At 39.9% G+C, this 25,936-nt stretch overlaps 1 protein-coding gene across 4 annotated transcripts in view; it reads right to left on the reverse strand.

The window, feature by feature from the left end:
• The window catches only part of CNKSR2 (connector enhancer of kinase suppressor of Ras 2), a 368,568-nt gene that overhangs the window by 42,558 nt on the left and 300,074 nt on the right, over window positions 1–25,936 (reverse strand). For all 4 annotated transcript variants that reach the window (XM_050936490.1, XM_050936489.1, XM_050936488.1 and 1 more), the window contains 2 exons: window positions 22,975–23,075; window positions 20,404–20,938 (listed from right to left, as the gene is read on the reverse strand). In XM_050936490.1, coding sequence (XP_050792447.1) covers window positions 20,404–20,938; window positions 22,975–23,075 — 636 coding nt within the window. The remainder of the gene's footprint in view (window positions 1–20,403; window positions 20,939–22,974; window positions 23,076–25,936) is intronic.

Below are 25,936 nucleotides of genomic sequence, written 5' to 3' on the forward strand. Positions count from 1 at the left end.
AGTCCAATAAATAGACACACAATAAAACGACAGTCGGACAACATATAAACATAATGGCAAAGGTATGTAACTTGTGGAGCCTTTTTAAAACAAACTGTCCCAACCTTTCCTCTGCTTTTATCTTACTAGGCGCAGGTGTTTCAGCCTTGGCTGACTCAGTGTGCCATTCTCCTACCCTGCCTATTCCAAGGAAATGGAAGCCGGGGGACGAAATGTTTTTAAATTGCTTTCAAAAACTCTGTTTCTCCATCTCAGTTTATTCACAACTGGAGGAAGACCTGTCATATTCTTCTGAGATTCCTGACTATCCCTCTTCCCCTTCCATAGAACCACCTAAAGGGGCTGTTGACCATGCTTAATTCAGCCTAACAGTGGAACTATATTTTACTCATAACTTTCTTTAAAAAAAAAAATAAGATAGAATCCTTACTGACTAATGTTAATAAGTCCATCTTGTTCTATACCAGCATTTGTCCATAATGAAATGGAGTTGATATAGATAGACAGATATTGATATAGGTATATAAGCTTGTTTCATTATGTTCACGTGTTTTGCAAATGTGCAGTTCTCTATTGCCTAGTTTAATCATAGTTCCAATGCCACAATTAAAATTTATAAAACATATACACAGATGTATAGACAGATCTTCGTCTGTCTCCTGATGCATGTATCCTAACTATATCTGTCTCGTTATTGTTAAGCTTTCTAGGGCAGGAAGGTGATAGTGCTGTCATGTGGGGTACAGGCGATATTGTCAGTATTTAGCAAATAATTAAGACTTTGGGAGCTCTGGTTCCCAACTGAATCCTACTCCAGTAGGCTTTTCTGTTATGGGAGCCTTCAAGAAAAACTATTCAGATTAATCTGATCAAATGCTCACAGTATTTTATAACCTACAGGAAAAAAATTGTTTGCATCATTTGTAAAAGATATAATTACCCCCATTCATTCACTGACAATAGTCAAACAGATTATGAAGTGCATCAAATACCATAAAGTAACCTAGGAAAATAAATTCCCAACCGCAGACCCCACAGTTCTGGTACACCCTATCGCACACTGGTTCTCAAACTGGTTAGTGGGAGTTGTGAACTGTGAGGCCCGACCCCGGCCAGGCATGGGGCTGTGAGCCTCAAGTCCCTCGAGCCCAGCTCCACTGCACCTGCAGCCTGTTCCACTTCCAAGAAAGGGCACCAAATAGAAGTTTGACTACGGCACCATTTTTCCTATGGCTAGCCCTCCGACTGAGACACCATTAGAGGGCTTGATTGTTCAGCAGCTGAAGAAAAACCTTTTTTATTTAACAGTCAGACACACAGGCACATACTTTCTCCTGAAAATAATGGACACCTCTACTGCTAAAACCACTAAAAAATGGAAGTATCTTGAGTCTTACATTAAACACAGTTTTACCAGCATCATTACCTCTGGGTATTGAAAAATTGCAGTGTGTCATTTGCTGCGAAGCTTTGTCTGCTGGACTGATGAAACCATGCAAACTGCAGCGACACCTTGAAATTAAACAGCAAACGTCCGCTGCTGTGGAGGCCTCTTATGTTGTGTCGCTGTGAATCGCCCATACTAAAATACCGCATACGATAGTTGAGAAGCTTTTTCTGCCAGCATGCAATGATACTGCCAAAAAGCTTAGTTTACTTTCTATGTTGAATGATACTGTTAAACACAGAATATATGAGCTGTCTGAAGAAATCGAAGAACAAGTTGTGTGCAAAATTAAACATTTGGCTTTCAGTATGTTCAGCCTGCAACTTGATGAAACTACTGATGTTACTACCTGCACACAATTGACAGTGTTCGTACGGTGTGTTAATGCCAAGGATCTTAAGGATGAGTTGTTATTCTGTGAACAACTTGAAACAACCACAACAGCACAGACCATTTTCAATAAGGTGAACGCCTTTTTTTGAAAGAGGTGGTATCGGCACTGACAGTGCTCCAGCCATGATGGGTGCATGGTCTGGCTTTCAGCAAAAAGTAAAGTGCATGTCACCTAATACAATTGTCACTCATTGTGAACTTAATTGTCAAGTCCTAGTGCAAAGACACTGTCAATGTGCCTTAATGCTGTGGTGGGTGGTGTTGTACAAGCAATGAACTACATTAAAGCATGTGCTCTGAATTGTCATCTTTTATGAGAGCTCTGCAACAAAATGGGTGATAAATATGAAGCTTTGCTTTTCCACACTCAAATCCGATGGCTTTCTAAGGGGCGTGCATTAAAGCGCGCTTTTATATTTCGTGAAGAGATGGCGGAGTTTTTCCTGCAAAAAGAGAAACGAGCTGAACAAAAAGTTCAGTGACAAGAAATGGCTTCTCTGGTTGGCATACCTATTTGGTATCGTTGATAGCCTTAATGACCTCAATCTGTCCTCTTCAGGGGAAATGTTCAGGATGAATAGACCTAATTAATAAAATCAGAGCCTTCCAGGTGAAGTTGGATCTGTGGTGCAGAAAGTGGGACACAGACAGATACGGCATGTTTCTGACACTTTCCTCATTCAGCGAGGAGGAGGGGGAAGTCAACATTGATAGTGCTCTCAAGTCATCTATCAATGAACATCGGAGAACCTTTCACAAAGAGTTTTCATGCTACTTCCCAGCGCTACCACAAGCACTTCATTCCCTGATGAAGAACCCTTTCAGTGTGACAGCTGAGCAGTTACCTACTGAGGATATTCACACGCAGTAACAGTTTGTTTCATGATCAATGATGATTGGGGCCCTTCCACGTGATCTCCCCGTGCTGCTGGGAGCCTGGGGCTTCTAGACGCTAGTCTGGCCAGGCTGGGGAGGGACAGGAGTTGTCCTTCCCCTGCATGGCCACTGTTGGTGGGGAGATTAGACCCATCTCAAGAGGCAGCACAAAAATGAAGGTGGTACACCCTCACTTCTGCGCTGGAGCAGCCCGGGAGCTGGGCTCCGGGCTTCCGTCCACCCACCCCCCGCAGTTTCTGCTGCTGCTCTATGTGCCGAACTTGTGGCTTGCTCCCCCAGCAGCTCCTCCTGGGGGCTTCTGTTCCTGGCTGTTGCAGCCGTGGCATCCTGGGCTCTGGGTTCCATCCACCCACCCACCCACCCCTGCAGCTCCTGTGCAGCTCCAGACACGGCTCCTTCCAGGACTGGAGACTTCTGCTCCTGGCAGCTGCAGCTGGGGCAGCCCAGGCTCGGGGCTTCCGCTTCCCTCCCCCGTGCTTCAGTTGGGGCTTAGGGCAGCTCAGGCTTGAGGTTTCTGCCTCCTATGTCTCCATCTGGGGCTCAGGGCTTCAGCCCTTGCAGCTGCAGCCAGGCTCAGTGCGCCCATGCTTGGGGCTTCTTTCCCGATGGCTCCTGCCGGGACTTTGGGTGACTGGGTAGGGGCTACCACCCCTGGGCTGCTTCTTAGGGGCCCACAAATTGGCTGGGGGTCCCTGCCTTAATCTACCACTGGCCTGGACTAGCAGCTAGGAACCCCTGGCACCTACCCATCTCCAGCTCAGGGACCCTTCTCTAGCCCAGCCCTGAAGGCAGCACAGAAGTGAGAGTGGCAAGCTTGGGACCCCCCTCTCCATGATCCCATATTGGGTCAGGATCCCCACGGTTAGAACACCATGAGATTTCAGATGTAACCAGCTGAAATTGTGAAATTGACCAATTTGAAAACCCTCTGGCTCTGTAATCTCTGCTGCGAGTCATTGTTACATTTGGTGAAAAACTTAAAGACAACAGCAATCTCTTGATGGGACACCACATTTCATCATATCATTTTGCATCTCATGACTCGTAACTTTTTGGTGCAAAAGCGGCTAAGTGGCCACTAAAACAGATTAATGTACAACTCCTAAAATACTGATTATATTCTAAATACATGCTCGTAAACATTAAATAATTCTGCATAATACTAAGGCTACACTTATTCACATGCTTAACTTTACGCTCGTGATAATCCCACTGAAATGTCCAGCCATGTACTTTGTGTGCTAGATTAAAGAGTCCTCTATTGCCAAATATCTATTCCCCATGTAGGTGCTTATAAGACTGTGATCCAGTTGAGCTGCTGAGTCTTTTGCTCCAAGGCATATTCTCCAATCCTTTATTTATTCTCTTGGCAATTCTCTGAATCTTTTCCAATTTTTCAATATCTTTCTTGAATTGGACACAGAATTCCTGTAATGGTCTCTCAGTGCCAAATACATTCTTTACTTCTACTCGATATTCCCTTTTTCATACATGCAAGGGCTACACTAGCTCTTTTGACCAGAGCACCACACTGGAAGCTCATGTTGAGCTGATTATCCACTATGATCCCCAGGTCTTTTCAGAGTCACTGCTTCCCAGGATAGAGTCCCACATCTTGTAAGCATGGCTGGAATTTTTGCACCGAGTTATGAGACTTTACATCTGGCAATACTGAAACACATATGCTAGAAATAACTCATTAAACAGTAACACAAACAACAGTGCTTACATGCTGCGTAAGTTATTCTATTCAGAAAAGGATAGTGGGACACACAGAATTGTGAAACGACTGACATATAAATGCAGTGTAATATTTTGGAGCCATTGTTGTGGCTCCACTTCCCATGACTGGCTGTGGACACAGACCATGGAAATTTCCACCTCCAGAGTTTGACAGACCTGACTGGCTCCCTGCCTTACATAAACCCAAGAAGTGTTCCAGAAAGTATCCAGGCAACAGCCTGGATCTTCTGTTGTGCCATGGCTGTTCCTGCTCCTTGCTTTTGAATTCCTGGCTTGACCTCAGCTTGGTTTGGACTTTGTCTCCTAACTCAGACCCTGAAACCTCACTTGGACACTGACCCTTGGTACAGACTCTGGTCTGGACCTCACAACAAACTCCTCAGCTACTTCTCAGGTTTGCCCCTCAGGTTTTGCCCGTTTGACCCTTGGCCTCAAATGCCCTTGTTGGGATCCTGACAATGCTCAGCTTTATGCTGGAGAGATTTTTTTTGGGGGGAGGGGCAATTTGATTTTGTTTAATTGTACAAGTATGTTGTAAGCATTAGAAACAAGGTTTTTTTCCATATTTTGAAAATTCTAAACTCTTCTCCCCACCTCTACTAATAAGTCAAAAATTACTTCAGCCTTGTTTTGCATATCTATTCTCAGTGAGATTTGTACACAGCCCACTTATACCTTTTTGGTTTCTCTCATTATTTAGATATTTTCCCACCAAATTTTATATACTTAAGTAATAAATACAGAACTTTAGAGTCCCAAAACATTTTACAAATAGTGTGCAAAGCTACAAGTGTAGGCTGAGGATGTTACAGTCTTCATGATGGACACTACAGAGTTTAATGTGTGCAGGCAGGATTTATGACTAGCACTACAGAGTTATAAAGCACCAAAGTGTCTGTCAGAAGCTATTAATTTACTAAACTGCAATTCATTAAATTCTAAAATGTATTTTGCTGTTTTTAAAAAATGCATGCCCCACTCTTGCTGTTTCATTCATCACTGTCAACTTTCTAGGATTTGTATTTGTAACACCTTCCCTAATGTAAGAAATATTAGGATAGTTCATTTGCACAGGTTTATCAATATGTGTTCCTAGCATTCTTGAGAACCATGTTGCAAATGGCTTTGTTATATGCGTGACCTTTGTCAAATCCCTCCACCTTTCTGTGCCACTATTTCCACATATTCAAAAATGGAGAAGTTATAATTTGATCACTTTGAGATTCACAGATGAAAACTGCTATAAGAACTATAATTATTTTGAACTCTATACTGAAGATTAGAACCAACAGGAACATGTGCTATTCATTACACAACACCTCTAAATGAGGTTTTGAAAATCTTCCTGGTATAAGCTGGTGTGTGTATACACACACACACACACACACACCCCTGCTAGGCCCTCACTGCTCCACTGGGACTTCTGGCCTCCTCAGTGGACATCCAGTGAGAGGAAAAAGGGGGTGTGAGGGCCCGATCATTCCATGGGAACATGTCTCATTTCAGGATGAAAAAAATTCTGAAATTTTTTCACGACCTAAAATCTTGTTTCCCAACCAGCTCTACTCATTAATTTTGAAACTCTTTTTGGTGATAGTGGAAACAATTGCAAAACTTCTATCTAAGTGAATGGGACTTGACTTGCCAAATTACACAAAGTCTCTGCACAATTCTACTCACCCAGGGGCAGCAATTTCTTTGGCAAACAATCTCTACCCATTTACAAAATATTTTTAGGTTTTTGCATTAACATCAATCATCATGGTAAAGACTGTTCTAGTGATGTCACTGGTAATTTTTTATGACAACTTCGCAAGGCTATATTCATAGAGATACATTAAAATACTCAGATAACACAGTGATTTCATAATGGCGATGATAATCTGATGACTCTCAACATCAAAATACACCAAAAGCCCGTATGAGCTTGATTCAACTCCCACTGAAGTCAGTGGAAGTCTTTGACTTCAATGGAAATTGTATCAGGGCATTTATGCAGCTATAAAAAAAAAAGTCCCCAAAGAAACTTGCTTCCTTCTGCCCCATTACACCTTGATGTTTTAAATTTAGCTTTGAATTATAAAATTATCTGTGGGTATCTAGCCTAGTAGAACAATATCATGAAAAATACTCAAATGCCAAATTGATTTTCTTGTTAAAAATGGATCTCAAGTGAATGGTTGGGGTATATATGTGGGGTGGAGAGGAAAGAACAACAGAAAATGTTCATCCCAAGTTAGGGTCTGCTCTGGAGTTTAATATGTCCTGTACAGCCATTTAGTACAAGTTTTTTCCCTGACAAAGCTTTTTAAAGATTAAATATGATTTTCATATTAGACTATAATCCTTGAAGTCAGTACAATATAAATGCTACTTTTGTGCCAAATTTAGAAGTCACTTAAAATTGTTAGACTTTTAAAATGGATTTTGATATTTGTGCCACAGTATCTTAATAGTATTAATTCTAAGTACTCTAAATGATTAATAGAGTATGTGGGCGAACTAGGGCATTAGCTGAAGCTTTTAGAAACTTGAGTTTCAAATAAATAAGGTATTTAATTCTGTAATATACCTCCCCCATGTTTTAAAATCTATTCTTGTTACCCTCAAATGATCAGTCAGAATGATTTCCCTTTGAAACATTTCACAGTACCTGCCTTGTTCTTCTGAGATGTAATAGCACAGGGATTAGCCCCTGATGTATGTAAAACCTTTGCAGAGCCCTGTGATATGCTCATCTAAATATTACTGGAACGTGTAAACCTTGTAGTATTACTGTCTGATATGCTGGAATTCTGACAAGTCTTAAATTTACAAAATATTCCAAAAGAAGCCTGTTGAATTTTCTTCCCCGGATTCCTATTAACCCATACAAAATTAATTCTACACTTCAGAAAACTCACTGGAAAAAATACTATAGAAATTTGTTAGCAAATCTCTAATTGATTTTTTCCCTCATCACATTAATAGATCAGACCTTTAAAATCAGCAAAGAGTCCTGTGGCACCTTATAGACTAACAGACGTTTTGGAGCATGAGCTTTCGTGGATCAATATCCACTTCGTCGGATGCATGTAAATGAGTCAGAGCTAATATGTCATTTTATACTTTAAGAGGCCAAAATTCCCTCCTCTATAATCAGAGAGAGATAATTGGTTGTCTTTATTTTAAAAAAGAAATGCTCAAAGTGGGCTGCAAGTCTGGCCTTCCAGTTAACATGCAGCCATTTTGGTCCTCCTCATCTTGTAACTACAATATGAAGATGAAGCTGATCATTTGGTTTATATTAAGTTGCCAACTTTCTAATGACAGAAAACCAAACACCCTTGCCTCGCTCCTTCCCCGAGGCCCCTCCCCTCCCCTGAGGTCCCACACCCACTTGCTCCATTCCCTCTTCCTCCATTGCTTGGTCTCCCCTACTCACTCATTTTCACCAGGCTGGGGCAGGGGATTGGGGTGCGGGCTCTGGCTGGGTGTGGAGGATCAGGGATGAGGGGTTTGGGTTGTAGGAGGGGACTTTGTGCTATGGGGTGGGGCTGAGGGGTTCAGAGTGTGGGAGAGCTCCAAGCTGAGGCAAAGGGTTGGAGTGTGGGTGGGGGTATGGTCTCTAGGCTGGGGGTGCAGGCTCCAGGGTGGGACCAGAAATGAGTGGTTCAGGGTGAGGGAGGGGACTCCAGTCTAGGGCAGGGGTTTGGGGCATGGGAGGGGTGCAGATTGCAGGCTCTGGGTGGCACTTACCTTAGGTGGCTCCCAGGAAATGGTGTCATGTCCCTCCAGTTCCTAGATGGCCAGGAGACTGTGCACTGCCTCTACCTGCAGGTGCCATCCCAGCAGCCCCCACTGGCTGCAGTTCCTGGCTAATGGGAGCAGTGGAGTTAGCGCTCGGGGCGGGGGCAGCATGTAGAGGTCCTGTAACCACCCCCGTGCCAGAGGGACATGTTGGCCGCTTCCCAGGAGCTGGGAAGAGCCAGTCAGGGAGCTTGCACCCCCAACCGGAATTTTAATGGCCCAGTCAGTGGTGCTGACTGGAGCCACCAGGGTCCCTTTTCAACTGGGTGTTGCAGTAGAAAACCGGACATCTGGCAATCCTACTTTATTATTGGGGAACTCAAACAAATAATCTCTATCTACAGAGAAATATGTAAGTACTAACAAATGCTAAGGTTGTGTACATTTAGTTTGGACTAAATAATATGCATGAGTATAAAAGCTAGGGGTGGCTCTTGGCCCATGGGAAGCTGCCAGTGTACTCCTCAGAATTAAAATTTGAGTCTCTGCTATGAAGTATGTGCATCCATTAAGTGGCTGGAAATATTCTGTAAAAGCAGCAAAGAATCCCTTGGCAACTTATAGACTAACAGACGTTTTGGAGCATGAGCTTTCGGGGGTGAATACCCACTTCGTCAGATGCATGTAGTGGAAATTTCCAGGGACAGGTATATATATGCAAGCAAGCTAGAGATAATGGGGTTAGTTCAATCAGGGAGGATGAGGCCCTGTTCAAGTTTCTTCATCAGGTTGATGGATTTCCACTCCATACGGCTAAATGCAGTGCCTTGCATGGTGTCAAGTGTCAGAGGGGTAGCCGTGTTAGTCTGGATCTGTAAAAGCAGCCAAGAATCCTGTGGCACCTTATAGACTAACAGACGTTTTGGAGCACGAGCTCTCGTGGGTGAATATCCACTTCGTCAGATGCATGTAGTGCCACAGGATTCTTTGCTGCTTTTACAGATCCAGACTAACACGGCTACATCTCTGACACTTGACACCATGCAAGGCACTGCATTTAGCCGTATGGAGTGGAAATCCATCAGTCTCATGAAGAAACTTGAACAGGGCCTCATCCTCCCTGATTGGACTAACCTCATTATCTCTAGCTTGCTTGCATACATATACCTGCCCCTGGAAATTTCCACTACATGCATCTGACGAAGTGGGTATTCACCCACGAAAGCTCATGCTCCAAAACGTCTGTTAGTCTATAAGGTGCCACAGGATTCTTTGCTGCTTTTACAGATCCAGACTAATACAGCTACCCCTCTGACACTTGGAAATATTCTGAAATTCCTTTGCTTCAAAACTTAATTCACATTCCATCAATAACTTCAATACTATTTGTTTGTCACTTCTAAATGCAAAACATCATCCATTTCATTTTATTTATCAGATTCTCACCAGGACGGATAACAAATTTATACAAAATCTCTATTCATCATCTCACAACTCAAAAATAAATGTAAAAGTATGGCTTAGATGTCAGACTCAAACTAAAAATTTCTAAAAACTCCCCTATAATATTGCAATTAGTAATAGTTTTCCATCTGTAATGCAGAATTTTTTAAAGTCTGTTTCATGAATGCTTAAATCCATTACATCATACTATTTAATAATATAATGCTAGCTATTTTGGTGAGATGGTATTCAGTATTTTCAATCAAAACTAATGAGTTAGGCCCATGAAAATAATTAGATTTTTAAAATTAATAGATTCAGGGTTCTTTTTATCTGCCCTCTATCTTTTGAGAATTCAGTGTGCACTTGGGTCATGTTCTCAAGCTTTTCACCACAATCATGAGGTCTAGAAAACTGACATGTTTTAATGAAAGCTGAGATTCCCACACAATCACCTTTCTAGAAGAGCTGGGGCTTTAAGAAAAACATCACATATTGCCAGATTCATGAGACTTGGCAAAACTGAATATTCAGGCACATGCCAAAAGGGTTACAAATTAAAAATCAACCAACGAATGAACTACAAGCATCAGACTCTTGAAGAGCAAATGCAACTCCTAGCTGCCAAGAGATAACTCTTAATTATTCACAGACCTCCAGAAAATATTTTGCTGCTTGGAAATAGAAGAATGAATATAAGCAGCACTACCGGATCAGGGCTGTAGAGGTAGACAGACAGAAGGTGTGCAGCCTGCATGCTGTTTATGAGCAGACATTGGTGGGAGCTACAACATCAAAACATTGTGAGGCACCTAAGGTTGCAGGGCAGGTGGTGACACAATCCCTCATACTCTGGATTGCACTCTGGAATGTCACAGGGTATATACATTTTTAAAACATTCTTATACACACAATGTCTTATTAACATCTCTTCATTGTAGCTGTTTCAGAAACCTTTAAGATTAGGCTAAATACCTGTTGTATGTCACTGAAGAGATGAATGATCACAATTCTGCATACATCCCATTGCTAAGCAGCTTCCTCACATAGTGGGCTGAGGTTAAATTTGAGAGCTTCTTAAAAACATTTTTAGTGAGTTTGCTGCAAGAGGATTTATATAAATGATTAAACCTTGACTGTAATGCATTAATTTCAATCTGTCACTGAAAAAAATGTAAATGCAAAATTTAGAATAGAAAACAGTTTAATTGTAATTTATACAGCGAGTTCTGAAAAACATGCTGTATGACTTTCCCTTTTGCATGCAAAATACACATTTTTAAAGTAAATCATGTAACCTCATTTAAAAGAATTTCAGTATATTATGCTTTGAAATGAAGGCAACTTTTGTACTTTCGCAGAAAATATCTGCAAACATGCAAAGAGTTTTATACTTTGCTGGAGAGTCATGACAAGCTAGTAAACCAGAGAGCAATCACACATCATTTAGTACTATAAATTAAGAATCTCGGCGGGACAGGACGTAAGAACTAATGGCCCAGATTATGTACTGCAGAATAGTGTGAGAAGGGGTGCTCCATATGCGAATCCATCCTCTATACACAAACAGGGCTACGGCCTCACCATATCATCTGCCTCCATGCCCAAATTCTGGAGTTTATGCAGGGGGGAGGGCGAAGGGGAGGAGGAAGAGGATAGGAAAGTCAAGGACAAGCCATATGTTGCCCTCTGCTCCATGGAACTTATTAGGAAAAGTTAATTAATGCAGCCATGGAGTATATTAATTTATCTACCTATTCTTTGCCCCTCCCACCAACCTGGGGACAGCCAAGGGAAGTCTGTGGCAGCATGGATCTATTAACTCCCTCCACTCCCATAATACAACTTGGGTTACACTCTGTAAGAAATCCTTTGGAGAGATTGCCATGTAGGAAGTCCCCTCCCGTGAAAGGTTACAATTATAGTCATATAGTCTAAGTAAAAAACTTCTTTAGCTTTGCAGTTAACTGTATCTTAAACCATTAAAAGTGAAATAACTTATAAAATCTACTGTACATATACTCTTTATGCCATTCATCTATTTTTCTTGCAGCTTGGGCAACGAAAATCAATTAAGGCACCAGATTTGTATGGGTAGATACCTAAACCCATGTAAAAGACCATTGAAGTAAAAGGGCACCTGGCTAAGTCAGTTTTACTTTTGTTAATAGCCAGTATCACTTTCTGAATTGCTACCTTGTAAGTGATGTGGTGTTTGGCTTTCAAACACTGTAGAAGAATGTTTGTTTTCACACTATTTTAAAACAAGTGTACAGAATCTTTTACAATGCCCACTGGATTTACAAAAGCTTGTTCCCCCCACCCCAAATTTCAATGTTGTGTCAAATATAATGTAAACAGTAATAAAAAACCAATAAAATAATTAATAATAATAATAGATTGCAAGCCCTTTGGGGAAGGGACCAACTTTTTCTGCTGTGTCTGTATAGCACCCAGCACATACATACATAATACCTAGCTCTTATATAGCACTTTTCCTCAGTAGATCTCAAAGTGGCTTACTAAGGAGATTAGTATCATTATCTGTAAGAAGTTGCCCATGCACAGTACTGATTTCTCTAAGTGAAAATCTTTGTAGGAGTAGTTTATGGAAAAGTCCATATGTTATATGGGTAGTAGACAAACATGTAAGTGAACTGACAGGAAACAGTTAAACAGCTTTTAATGGGGTGTGTCTCTTCTCAGGGATATTAGCGTGCTCTTGAAAGTTTAGAGAAAAGCTTATCTAAAACATAATAATTACCCAAAACTGTAGCTCCTATACAGGAAAAAAAATGGCACAGGGGCAAAAGTAGCTCTATCAGGCTTTATAGTCTCTGGAAGAAGGCACATTAAGGTGCAAGCTCCAGGGAAAAACTTAATCTGACTCGTCCTTTGCTTAGTTGGTTACAGATAAGGCTAGGATGAAGTGAAAGCAACTTCTCCCACAAGTGAGCCATTCCTAATGAAATCACCACTGGAGAGCTGCAGACAGAACATAGATGTGGAGTTGCACATATTTTAGGAAATGGCAAGATGTGTGGGGCATCTTTCTCTTTTCCTCCACTCCCATGAAAGAGGAAAACTAAAGTACACTAGGCAGTAGTTCTGATTAAGCAGAACTGTCCAGTCTTCTGGAAAAAAAAATTAAGTGGGAGTTGAAGGCACTCATTACCTCACATAATTGGGACCCCAAAATGTTCAATAATGCACCTGTACAAGAGACCATTCTTATAAAGCAAATACCTGCCTTAAGAGACCATCTTAAAGTATCCCTGAATATATGGAGTAAAAATTTGCTTTGGCCTTATTAGAAAGCCTACCTGTGATAAGAAACTAATTTTGTCATCTAGTAAGACAATTTTTTATTATATATGAATATATAAAGCTATACATGTGAAATTATATTTTACATTATGTAAAAAAGCATATTAAAATAACACCTAGTTGGACTTTGTCAAATCAGTGAGGTTGGATTTTTCAGCCTAGGTTAGCTTTTAAGAAATATTATGTCAACTAGATTAATAAAAGACCACAGGAATATGCACAACAGACAAAGTGTCCTATTTGTTTTATAAAGCATTTTGTTATTCATTTAAAACCAAGAACAGATACTTCCAGAGCAGTTAGACACTGTCTTCTGTTACTATACTTTTCCATTGCCTCTAACTGCCTGAAAGTGATCTGCCTCAAATGATTTACCTCTCTAAGAAATAAATTAAAATATTTTCTTTGAACTATGAATTCATATCAGCAAACACATGTAAGCCACTGCAAATATATTCCAATATAATTGAGATGATTTTTTAAAAATACTCTTCAAACGTTCCAAGCTATATTAATTATAAGTTAGTAGTGAGAGCTACTACGACAAGTCTCAAAGACAAGTTGTGGAATTGCTGATAACAGTCCATAAATGAAAACAGCAATAAAGGAGGCACTCCAGCCAAGGGGAAGTCATGATGGAAACCTTCAATCAAGCATTTAAAACCAGGTCAGATTGTAAAATGACACATAAAAATTGAGTCACAAGCTGTGCCAGACAGAACAACAACAACAACAACAACAGGAAATGTTCTAATTTTAACAAGACATATAGTCCACATTGCAGGTTAGAATAACATTTTCCTTAGTGACCCTGAAGATGCTATACTTCTCCCACAAGTGAGCCATTCCTAATGAAACCACCACTGGAGAGCTGCAGACAGAACATAGATGTGGAGTTGCACATATTTTAGGAAATGGCAAGATGTGTGGGGCATCCTTCTCTTTTCCTCCACTCCCATGAAAGAGGAAAACTAAAGTACACTAGGCAGTAGTTCTGATTAAGCAGAACTGTCCAGTCTAGGTTAGCTTTTAAGAAATATTATGTCAACTAGATTAATAAAAGACCACAGGAATATGCACAACAGACAAAGTGTCCTATTTGTTTTATAAGGCATTTTGTTATTCATTTAAAACCAAGAACAGATATTTCCAGAGCTAGTGTTATTCATTTAAAACCAAGAACAGAGCCTTCCATTAGGCTTCATGAGGTATGTTTCCAACCTGACATATTACCAATCATCTCTCTCATGCCTTCCTTCACTCATCTTAGACACTACATGACACACACACCTTTATTAACCCAAATAGTCACAGTGGGGAAAATATGATACGTTAATGGCCCTCTCCTGTCTGCTGCTGCAGATTTCAGCGGTCTAACAAGGTGGTCAAATCATGGAATATATTTAACGGAGTCCTCTCTATTGGAAAACATAGTCAATGGTTCTATATCATGAAAGCATACCCTGTCCTACTCATTTCAGGCACATATCATCCTCAACTTATATTCACTGGAGCTTCACAGATGAGTGCTGCTCATTTCTGTATGTTTCATTGCCTTTTAACCCCACTGTAAAAGTGAAAGGTATCCTATTTATAAGAAAAATAGAAAACAACACGCTGAAGGCTACATGGCAGAAACTCAGTTAAAATGGAGATGCTACATAACCTTCATTATTCAAGCAAATATTGATCTTTCTGAGAAGTACTATGTTACCATTTGGTCCAGCTACTGGCCCACTAGGGTTATATGTCATACAGTTCTTCATTAAAATGGAATGCCACCTTGTCTGCTTTGGAAAATGAAAAAAGCCTCATTGTTACCAGTTTCAGGAATCTGAAATACTTGACCTTATCCACAGTTCACTTTTTGACTAAAACACTCTCGCTCGCCAGGAGAAAAGGTTAGCCCTGGGTTGTAACCTTCACTATGGAGATAAGGGTCTCTCTCAGAGCTGATCCTAAGGGTGTGGACACAGGCTTTTCTGCTCCTGGCTTTCCTTGTTTTGCCTACTTGTAGCTTCCGGCACTCCCTCACTATAAACACTAGGTGGTGTGGAAGCAGCAAATTCTAGTTTCTTTTTTAGGGCTGGTCCACACTAGGGGGGGGAAATCGATCTTAGATACGCAACTTCAGCTACGTGAATAACGTAGCTGAAGTCGAATATCTAAGATCGGATTACTCACCCGTCCAGACGGCGCGGGATCGATGTTTGCGGCTCTCCGTGTCGATTCCGGAACTCCGTTGGGGTTGATGGAGTTCTGGAATCGATATAAGCGCGCTCGGGGAACGATATATCGCGTCTAGATTAGACGCGATATATCGATCCCCGAGCAATCGATTTTAACCCGCCGATACGGCGGGTAGTCTGGACGTTCCCCCGAGTAACCACTTGTTGGCTGCTGGAGGGAGAAGCAAAGAACACAGTCCTGGCTGCACAGAGCTGAGAGATGCCAGCAGCAGCTGCAGCAGCTCCTGCCCTAGCATTTAACAAGGAGCTTAGATGAATCAAGCCCCAGCTACATTAAAGAATGAATTCTGATCTATGAACCTCCAAGGCAGCTGAGTTCCTCAGGCAAAATGCAGATGACAAAACCCAGGACAAAGCATATAACAGCTGGAGAAAAGCATTTTTGAATTAGGGTTTCTGGCTGTGAAACAAACTTTCAGCGGAGAGCAGGTTAATCTAGACAGGCTGATCATATTTAGGAAACACTGCAAAAATGTCCTCTTCAACACTCTTACCCCCAAACAACCACCCTCTGGCTTCTACCGTAGTAAGAATGACACAGCATTGACACCCGTTGTAGCCACACATCTCTCCATAAAACAAACAAATAAAAACCTGAAACAAATACTGCAAATAGAGCTTTCACCCTGAAAAAGAAGGCGAGTCCGAGACTCCATGAAATCAACTAGGGACTTCATTATTGCTATCAGTTTTACATGGAAGGTGCTCAGATGCTATGGTGATGGGTAGCAGTATAAAACCTTGCAAACCTTGTAGGGGCAGAGAGAGGCTATATAGGACAGGAACTTTGCAGAAGGAAACGGGTTTGCAAAGGGAAAATATGGCCTATAAGGGTTCTTTTCTTCCACACATCTTCTCAAAATCCACAGATCTAGCTATGCAATAAGCAGTTTTGTTTTAAAATGTTTTCTATCCTTATTCTTTACAACAGGTTGATTCTATATAATCAAATTATTACTTATTACAGAGCTCACTGTGCCTAAATGATCAAAAAGATATTGCTAGAATTCATCTAGAATTCATGTGTTTATCCGCTGAGGCTAGGCCAAGGAGCAGCTTTAACCAATTAGCAGTTTCCTTTCCGGTGGCTGTGTGTGTCCTGGACTGAGGTGCTAGCCCACTGGGGGCCCTAAGCAGGAATATTTTTTTGTCCTCCCCAACATACAATAAAAAGCGAATAGCGGCCTCCCTTGAGCTGCTCAGAGCTCTAAGCAATTGCTTAGTCTGTTTATGCCTAACATTGGATCTGGTGTCCTCTTAGTTATGGCAGCAGAGATTCTAATTGGTCCTCTTGTGGTCCACAGAAGGTAGTTCCAGTGAATGAGCAGGAAGGGAGCATTCCCTCTGGCCAAGTTAGTAGAAGCTATGCTCAATTTGCTGCTGCAGAGAGTTAGTGTTTATTTCTCTTACAGGCTAAATATTAGTATTAGTAATTCCACCTTCTCCCTCAAAACCATTGGCCCTATGAAAATGAGAGAATAATCAAACAAAACTAACTTTCAAATAGTAAAGAAAGTAAAAATGAAGTAAACTCTTTAGAGGCGAAAAGCAAATAAACTGTTCTGTCAAAAATAATTTTAGGTGCTCTTTGGCATCCAGTGGTGAAATCCATGTCAAAATATACACAGCACTGATAAACTTTACGCCTGAAGGACAGTGGCTGGCAGTGATGTGATGCATAACTGTCTAATTCTATTACCTCCATCTACAGTGAGGCAAATCTGAGAAGGCAGGACTTGTCCTTCGTGACTTAATCACGGATACATAATGTGTTTTGCCATTACCAATTAATACGTTCATCATGTGTAGCCTGCTTTAGAACAAATTAAGATGTGGTTTGCTCCCAATGAGGATGCCTATGTGTTCCAAAGAATCACCTCTGAACAATGTCTGCCTGTGTAATAATCTCAGAAGTGAACACATGCACAAAGACACATACACCACAGGAGATAAACTCCAGTTAAAAATAACAATAAGCACAAGACAATGTCAATACAGATAAAGAAAGTTTAAATGACTCATTAAGCAAATAAAAACAATAACCCGATTAGTAGTGCAATGTTAATGTGCTGTAACAAGGAGTGAAAATATAGAGATTGTACATAATAAAGTTAATGTTCTAACAAACCAACATAAGAAAGGGCATTCAGCATCTTAAACTCACCACAATGTACCAAGGTATGAACCAGAGCAGGTACTCAAAATCATCCATTGCAGTGGCTCCTGCAATGCCTACTCTGAGCATGAAATAGTGATTTAAAGACACAGGAACAGATCCTCAGCTGTTATAAATCAGTGGAGCTCCATAGAAGTCAATAGAGCAATGCCAATTTACACCAGCTGATGATCTGACTGAGGGTCGTAAACAAAGCACTGAATTCCTAAGCTGTGTGCAGTTGTCTGAACAACATTTTTCAAAAACATGGGATAGGGGATTGTAGTTTTAAATTAGTTGATTTTTTTTTGTATTTTTTAATGATGGAAATTAAAAACAAATGAAACAAAAAGCCCCAAAGACAAACTTCCAGCAATGACATTTAACTCACATGTTAACAGTTGCAAAGGAGTTGTATTTATTACCCAAAATCAACAGAAATGATTCAACTTTAACATATATATATTTATCCAATAGATCATAACTATTTGAGATTCATTAGGGTTAGGGTCACTAGATAGCAACTGTGAAAACACAAGATGGGGGTGGAGGGTAATAGGCACCTATATAAGAAAAAGTCCCAAAAACAGGACTGTCCCTTTAAAAACGGGGACATCTGGTCACCCTAATTAGGGTACTACTCTAAAGAATCTATTACAAGGTACAGGGTCATCTGAATCCCAACTTGGATTGTCTCTAAAGGTAACACTGTATATGGAAACTGGGGGTTATTGTTCTTCCTCTCTCTCTGTTGTCCCTGCTGGCCCTGAAAGAATGAATCTTGTCAATTTCAATTTTTTGCTTTCTCACAACAATGGAGAAAGAGGGGCAATGGTGCAACATGCCCAAAAGCACACATCATCTCAGCAAACTCAATATTATGAGCAAGTTTGTGTCACCACAGCGCAGAAACTGAGATTATACATTTTGGAAGAAGGTTGGCAATAAAATCCTGTCTGTCTACTGGTTTGCACACAGGAAAAGGCCAGTACTATAAACAGAACACTGTAGCCATAGCAACAAGCAGTTTAAACTTTTCAACATACTATTTGATATTTTCTTCACATTTTTCTTCACATTTTTATAGCCCTTCTAGCTAGTCATCAACATCTCTGAAATGATTGCCTCTTTGGTAATTATTTGCTTTCCTAAAATTATGATACAACCAAACCAAACCAAACCAAAACCCCCCAACATGAGCTTGTCAAGGAGACCTTTCAAAATGGAAACATACATGTCAATTTTGGAGAAGGGGCTGGAAATGCAGGGGATGGGTTGGGGTGGAGGAAGGTAGTCCAGATTCTGGCCTGTAAATCAAAGGTGTGTCCCTTTATTATTGCTGTGTGGTTTAAAATGCAACGACAAAAAGCTCTGCAATTGAACTTTAAATCACCTAAGAACACAGGTCAATAACAAAGTCTCTAAGCCACCCCTAACAGTATCAGTGCTGCTATTCTTTTCCTTTCATAAATTGGGAGGATTTTATCATTTTTTATTGCTACCATTAAAAGCTCATTTGAAGGCCAAATCCCCGGGGGAAAAGTAGTTAGGTAACATGTTTTGTCTGTGGGTGATGGAGTTTAATCATAGCAAACTGCATCAGACATCTTATGTTCTGACTCTTTAGTAGCACAAATGTTACCCTATTAAATGTAAATGTTTGAAAGGTGCTGCAGATGAGTTGAAATGACAATTTACCTTAAAAAAATGGCACCAGGATTAATTAAAAGCCAGATGCATATCACAGAATATGCAGTATCTATCAATTAAAAACAAATATAGAGCAAAACTATTCACATCTGCCATGGAGAACAAAAAAAATTCAACACTAATTCCAATATTCAGCAGTACTGTTAGGGTGACAGTTTAATGGATACCTTTTTTTTGTCTGTTTTGTAGTTAAGTGAAACTTCTTTACTCTTTTTCATCTCTCTGCCTCTATCATTTCCAGACTCCTTATTCATGCCAACTCTGCTGACAGGCCCTCTACACGTTTTGAGGGATTCAGGTTAGTAGCAACAACAGTTCCTTCAAGAGGTTGGTAGGTTATCTGCCTTCTTCACTGCTACAAATAACTTAATTGTAGCATAACCCCATAACTAACTGATGCAGGCCTTGTTTGCTGGCCCTTCAAGATGGTTGGTAAATGAACTTTGATAGCCAACATATGTTAGAAGCTCTATAAATAATGGCCATGGATAGTTCATGAAACACGTAAGGGGTGGATTAGTCTGAAACCAGTGTATGTACATGTGGGGAGAAGGTTCCTCTGAAATCCTTGTTCTAGAGGTTAATTTGGATTACTCTGACAAAAAAACTGATCTTAAGATGAGATAATGTGCCATGAAAGAAGTGAATATGCTGTTTCAGGCTGATTTTTATCCCAGTTGTTCATGTAGATATCTTCTATGAAGTTCTTGTTTCATAAATTGTTTCTTGTATTTTTATCTTTCAAATTACATGTTAGAAACTGGTGAAGAACTGGTGAAAACATATTCTACTTATTTTCTGAACTAGTCACAACCTGCTCAGCTGTCTTGTCAGGATTCTACAACCTACACAGTAAGCACTTAGGGCCTTGTCCTGCACTATTGAATTTAGTGGGAGTTTTGTTATTGATTTCAACAGGAGCAGGTTCTGAACTGGAAAGCTGACTAAATATGTCTCAAAGGCATGAGTGTGTTAGTGAAGATGGAGTGTGAGTAGAAATGGAAAGGAAAGAGAAACAAAAGCCGTTAACTAAAAATTACTAGAAGGAAATAGTAATTCTGTGCTGTAACCATGGGAGTTCTGAAATCTAAGGTACACGACTCATCATTCTGTTAGTTATTAAGGAACTGTACAAAAAACAAATCAGAAAAGTCATTTTAATTGCATCTGCAACAAGGGTAAATTGTTAAATTTTAAAAGAAAATTAAAGAGACTATTTTTTTTGTTTTAATTGAAGAGGAAAAGATTTTCAATTTGTAAGTTATTTAAATAGGAATCTTGAATAGCCATAGAGAATATTCAATACTTACTTTTATCTTCTTGGTTTTCTGCTGCTGCTTTCCCTTCTTCCTCCTCCTCATCTAACTTTTTCTGTTGCACATCTTCCTGGTGATCAGAGGCACTAACCGAAAGGTTCTGACAGCAGTGGTTGAACCCACTATCCCGAGGCAGAGTAAAACTGCGGGGCTTGCCCCCATTCCCATTTAGCACTTGCTTTCTCTCACCCTCTACCAAGGGAAATGGACCATAGTGATCCTGTAGGTGGCATTTTTGAGTTGGAAGAGTTGACTGCCGCCTGTGTTCTGGAGAGATTACAATTGAGTCAGAGAACACTGAATCCTCAAGAGGCAGAGTCTGAAGGTAGTGCAGTCCTGAGCTTGTCAGTGGCGTCTCTATTAAATCCTGCCAGGAACGTCGCTGACTGGCTGTTTTGCGTACAGGTGATTCAGTGGTGCTCCCTACTGCTTCTTGACGGAACTCTTCATGCGAAGACTGTGACTGGGAAGTTTCTGTAGATGAAAGTCGGCTGTGTTTTGGTTCCACAAAAGGGCTTGCACAGCTCATCTACAAAATGAATATATTAAAGTAGTTTTTAGATTAAAATACATTCACATCTACTAATAATAAATACGCAAGTGTCATATTATCATGATGGTATTCACTATAAGGATGAGGGTATGTATTACCAGATTAACTAGTTTTGTCTCCTATGGTCATATTTTGTCTCTGAATATATATATATATATATATATATATATTCAGAGACTATATATGTCTACATATATATATATGTAAATATACCGTACACATACACACACACAAACATAATTACTGTGGATAAGATTCTTACTCACGTTGAATGCTCCTTACTCTGCAGAACAGCCCCATAGACTCCACGGGATTACTCACATTATTCAGAGTAAAACACTATCGAGCATGTACAAGGGTGGCAGAATCTGGCCCTATATTAGCTCGTGAGTACTATCTTCAGATGACAGCCAAATTCCACTGCAACCTTATTTAGATGCATGTAACTCCTTAAAGAAATTTCTTTGGGATGAAGTTTTCAGTGGTTGGACTAAGTGCAAAGGTGAATGGTTTGGAAAGTTTACATAAAAATGTCCTTTAAATTATATAGCCAGGAAAAAAAAATACTTCCCCATATGCTCCAATCCAACATTTTGCACTCAGATAACTTATACACCTCTGAAACCAGGAATTTGAAAATTTGTCTTGTGCTCCTACTTTTGTTTATTCCATTTTTTAAGATCCACTAGTCAACTGTTTCTTAGTACATCAACAGAACTTAAAAATTCTGAAGGCGGTGTGAGTTTGAGCTTCATAATCTGTCTTTATGTTAACAACTGCTGGGAGAAGAAACTGGGTAAGATTAATTTTTTTGTTTTAATTTATAGATATACACAAGTTTTCATAAAAAAACCAACTGTAGTCACTGGAGACAGAACTTGTATGTTAGATAACTACTGAAGCTTTTCTGGAAATTAAGAGTTCATTTTGCTACTTAAAAGGGTGTTGATTGATGTTTACACTTGACAGCACAATCGTGTGTTTAGGAAGAATCTCTTAATGTTACCTAGGGTAACTGGGCTTCTACTTGAGTGAGTAAGTTCTGTTTTGTACAGTGGAGTGGTCCTAGAAATGGTGTCATAAGAGGGGATGGAAGGAATTCTGTAACTGAACTAACTTTGTCTGGTGAGCAAGGTTATGTGTCCTCACAAAACCAGGATTTTATACACATTGGTGGAGATAGCAGTGCTGGTTGTCCTCTTATTTCTAATTGTCACATATAAAATTTGCTCCCCTGAGCCTGTTCTAGTGTTAGTAAGCTGTGTTGTTTAATGAATGTTTTCAATAAAGCAGTGTACTGGAAAGTAAAGTACTATAACATCTTTGGAGTTTTTTTAATGAGAAAAGGAGAAAAGCATCATCATCCCACTATTTTTTTTTAAATGTGGTATTTCACTGAACCATAGCTGCATAAATGTCATCCTTGTTGCCTTCCATGCTAACTCAGGAGCATCAGGTTCTATTTTTGTGTGTTCGTTCTTTGTTTGTTTATTTATTTTTAAGTCTATGGCACAGCAGTCTTCTCTCCCTGATTTTCATTCTCCTTGTAGAGAACAGATTTTTTTCTCTGTAGCTATGCAAGACATAATTATTAAATCACAGCTTCCTTTCCTGCCCCTGGACAAAATCCAGCCTTACAAATGACACCTATACACCCCTGTTCCCTAAGACTAATCAATATTTTGTCTATTTTCCAGCTAGGGCTATTTCCTGAACACTAATCATACGGAGGTTTTGAAATTCAGGAAAACTGTACATTTAAAAAGATACACAATCATCATGATCTTAATTTTGATCAGAAACCAGTCGTGACTAAAAATACGTTTTATGGTCTTTTTTTACCTCCCTGAAATAAATGCAAACATTTTATCAAGGACTGAGATAATGAAATTTGTTCTTTTCAGAGTTTTATACTTACAGATTTTTTTCATCTCACAAGAAATAATTCAAGTAGGCAAAACTCATGCTTTATGCCAAACACATTTCCAAATAAGTAATTGTAGATGACTTACTGAAGGACGTCGTGGGTATGTATCATATGGGGGTGGTGGACTGTCTTGTTTGGGTGTTGATGGAGTGTCTGCTTCTTCCTTATCACTCTCACTCCAGTAATCTAAAAAATTGTATACATGTCAGATCCAAAAATTAAATGAGCTTGATGCATAGATATATATACACACTAGCTTGCAAGAAAACAAATGCCAAAACAAACCTCCGATACCACTGTGAAATAAGCATTGTCAACTGCTGATTTCATAAATGACAACCACAATAATTTAAAGTTGTTATAATCTAAAGACAGACCTACCTCAAAACATTTTTTATAGATCTAACCTACCACTCCATCTTCAACAGATTACATACTAATCTACTGAAACACTGGGAATACAAACTGTACAGTATATAAATGATAAATGTGGCATTTGTACAAAATATCCATAGTACTCTATAAAACGTTCGGCTCTACACAACATTACTACGTCAACATTTACTAAATAAAATAGGACAAAAATTGTTTGGAGTCTGCTGAAACTATATTTCAAGTAGAAAAAAATGAAAAAAATCTTAACTCGCTGTTATCCTTGAGTTATGAAGCACCATTAACGCTAACAAACTTAGCTAACAACATGAAGAATATGAAACAAACAAAAAATCTTAGCACCTGCATAGTCAGGTATAGTCTTTTCATGAATTTTTCACAGCTCTGCAGACTCTTTGACGTGATTTCTGGTGGGAATCAGTTGTGTGGGAGGTAAGACAGGAATCTGTCTCTGTCTTCAGCACTTTGGTAAGGTGCCTACTGCCTTGTTATCACAGCAAAAATATGACTGATAAAATAATGAGCCAAATTCAGCAAGTGGAATGGACATGGAAGTCCTTGGGCCAAATTTAGTGGTGATGTAAATTGCATATTGGGCTTAAATAGGCCATAAAATAGGGTCTAATTTGCACCAGTCTGGTATTTGGTAAGTGGGCAACAGAGAAAAAGAAATGATAAAAGACAGCGTTTGCAATGTATAATTCTGTGAGCAAGCAATGATAGAAAGGTAAAGGAGGTGTCATTTAGTTTGTAAAAATCTAAAGAATTATAATTTCTATGGTATCATCCTCTGTGGTATGGCAGAGGGGACTCGCTGCCCCTCACTCTGGGTCCTCTGGTTGATGGAAATTTTGATAATACAATATCATCAGAAATGGGTCAAGTTGGGTATCATTTGAAATACCAACTAGTAGCTGAATCATTGGAGAATACTAACATGAAGGACCTGGTTAAACACAATGCTCGATGACACCTTACACACTATAAGAAGTCCACCTGCAAACTGATTTTGGCATATTTGGAGAGGAAATACATTGAACAACAAGAAAATGTGGAATATGCTGGGATCAGTGCCAGGTCTGGGTAAGACTCACCTTATCCTAGGTCCCATGGCATGCATTTCGAGAAGCACACCTGCTTTTTCTGTGGGAAGCTGGAAGCCCAAAGGCATTCATTAAGCACAGTTTCAACACATAAGACAAGTGAGAAACTGCATGAAGCAGTCACTTTGAGTGAGAAGGTTGCATGGAAAATAAAGTTAAGAGGATGCATGACTGGGATGACTTCCCCAGAAGTAACCAAGCACCACCTAAACTCATTAGACTCTTTCAATGCCAAAAAGGGGCAATTTTAAAGCTACAAATGAGCTTATGTGCTATTAACCCCTTTGTTTCTGATGGACGGGAGCTCATTAATATCATGATGAAACCAGTCTTCAGTGATGAGATAGCTAAAGATGTCAGTTGAATGGATACTTTGGGTCATGACTTGTACGAAGCCTTTGCAACTCAAAGAATTACCCAAGGCTCTGTCGGTTTATGGGCTCCAATCAAGAAGAACAGACTAAAGCTCGAATGCAAAAAGGAAAGTCAGATTTAAGGTGGCAGAGACTACTACAGAGCTAACCACAGATAGGTTGCTTGCTCATCTCCTGATCCGGATCTCAGTGTGAGTTGATCTGTGTGAGACTTTCAGAAAGGACAAATTATCTGTGGTATCACAATCTATGTTTGCATGTGGCTGAACAATGCATATTGTCACGTGAAAAGCAAACTAATGCACATCTTGCACAGCCTTCCTAAGCCAGCACCTACTGACAATGTGACTGGTATCTCATGCCAGCAAAGGATTTTCAGGGTAACAATCATAGACGGCATGGCTGAGGTACAAGCTCTCAATAAACCAGAAACTGTTAACACCTGCCAAGATGTGGCTGAACACTTCATTACGTGCCTACAGAGAAAATACTGGACCTATGACAAAGTCCACTTCATGTTTGACACATATGCAGAGGAATCAATTAAAAATATTACCAGAAAGAGGAGACTCCATAGTATTGCGCTGGCCCCATACAAATTCATTAATTCCATGAACATTTCCAATATCACAATGAAGAAGCTACTGTTTCATACTCGTATGAAGGATGAGTTAACTCCATACCTTGCAGGAAAAATGATCCAGCATGTGAAGAATTGCTCAAGGAATTTCATCATTGCATGGTATAATGAAACTGCTGCCTTAAACTGTTCAGTTTTCTAGTTTTCATGAGGAAGCTGACTCTAAAAATATCTTGCATGCCATCAATACCACAGAGGGAGATGCTTCTAAACTCTGGATCTTTGCACAAGACAAAGATGTTCTAGCGCTCCCTGTGAGGTGCTAACCAAGACTTTCTGCAAGATTCTGTTTTGGTGACTGCTGCTGGGGACCAGAATCACTGCATATCCCTCAGAGATGTATTCATACCGCTCGGACCATTATAAGCCACCACACTGCCAGGTTTCCATGCTCTTTCTAGATGTGACACTACTGTAAGGTTGGCTGGAAAGACTAAATTATCTTGGCATTTGATTCAGCCTTCGAAGACTCTCTCCTCACTCTGATGTTGCTCAGAAAACCTAAGAGAGTCACTGATTAGGTCATAAATGCACCAG

This window comes from Gopherus flavomarginatus, chromosome 1 (assembly GCF_025201925.1).
Source record: "Gopherus flavomarginatus isolate rGopFla2 chromosome 1, rGopFla2.mat.asm, whole genome shotgun sequence".
Taxonomy (NCBI): domain Eukaryota; kingdom Metazoa; phylum Chordata; order Testudines; family Testudinidae; genus Gopherus; species Gopherus flavomarginatus.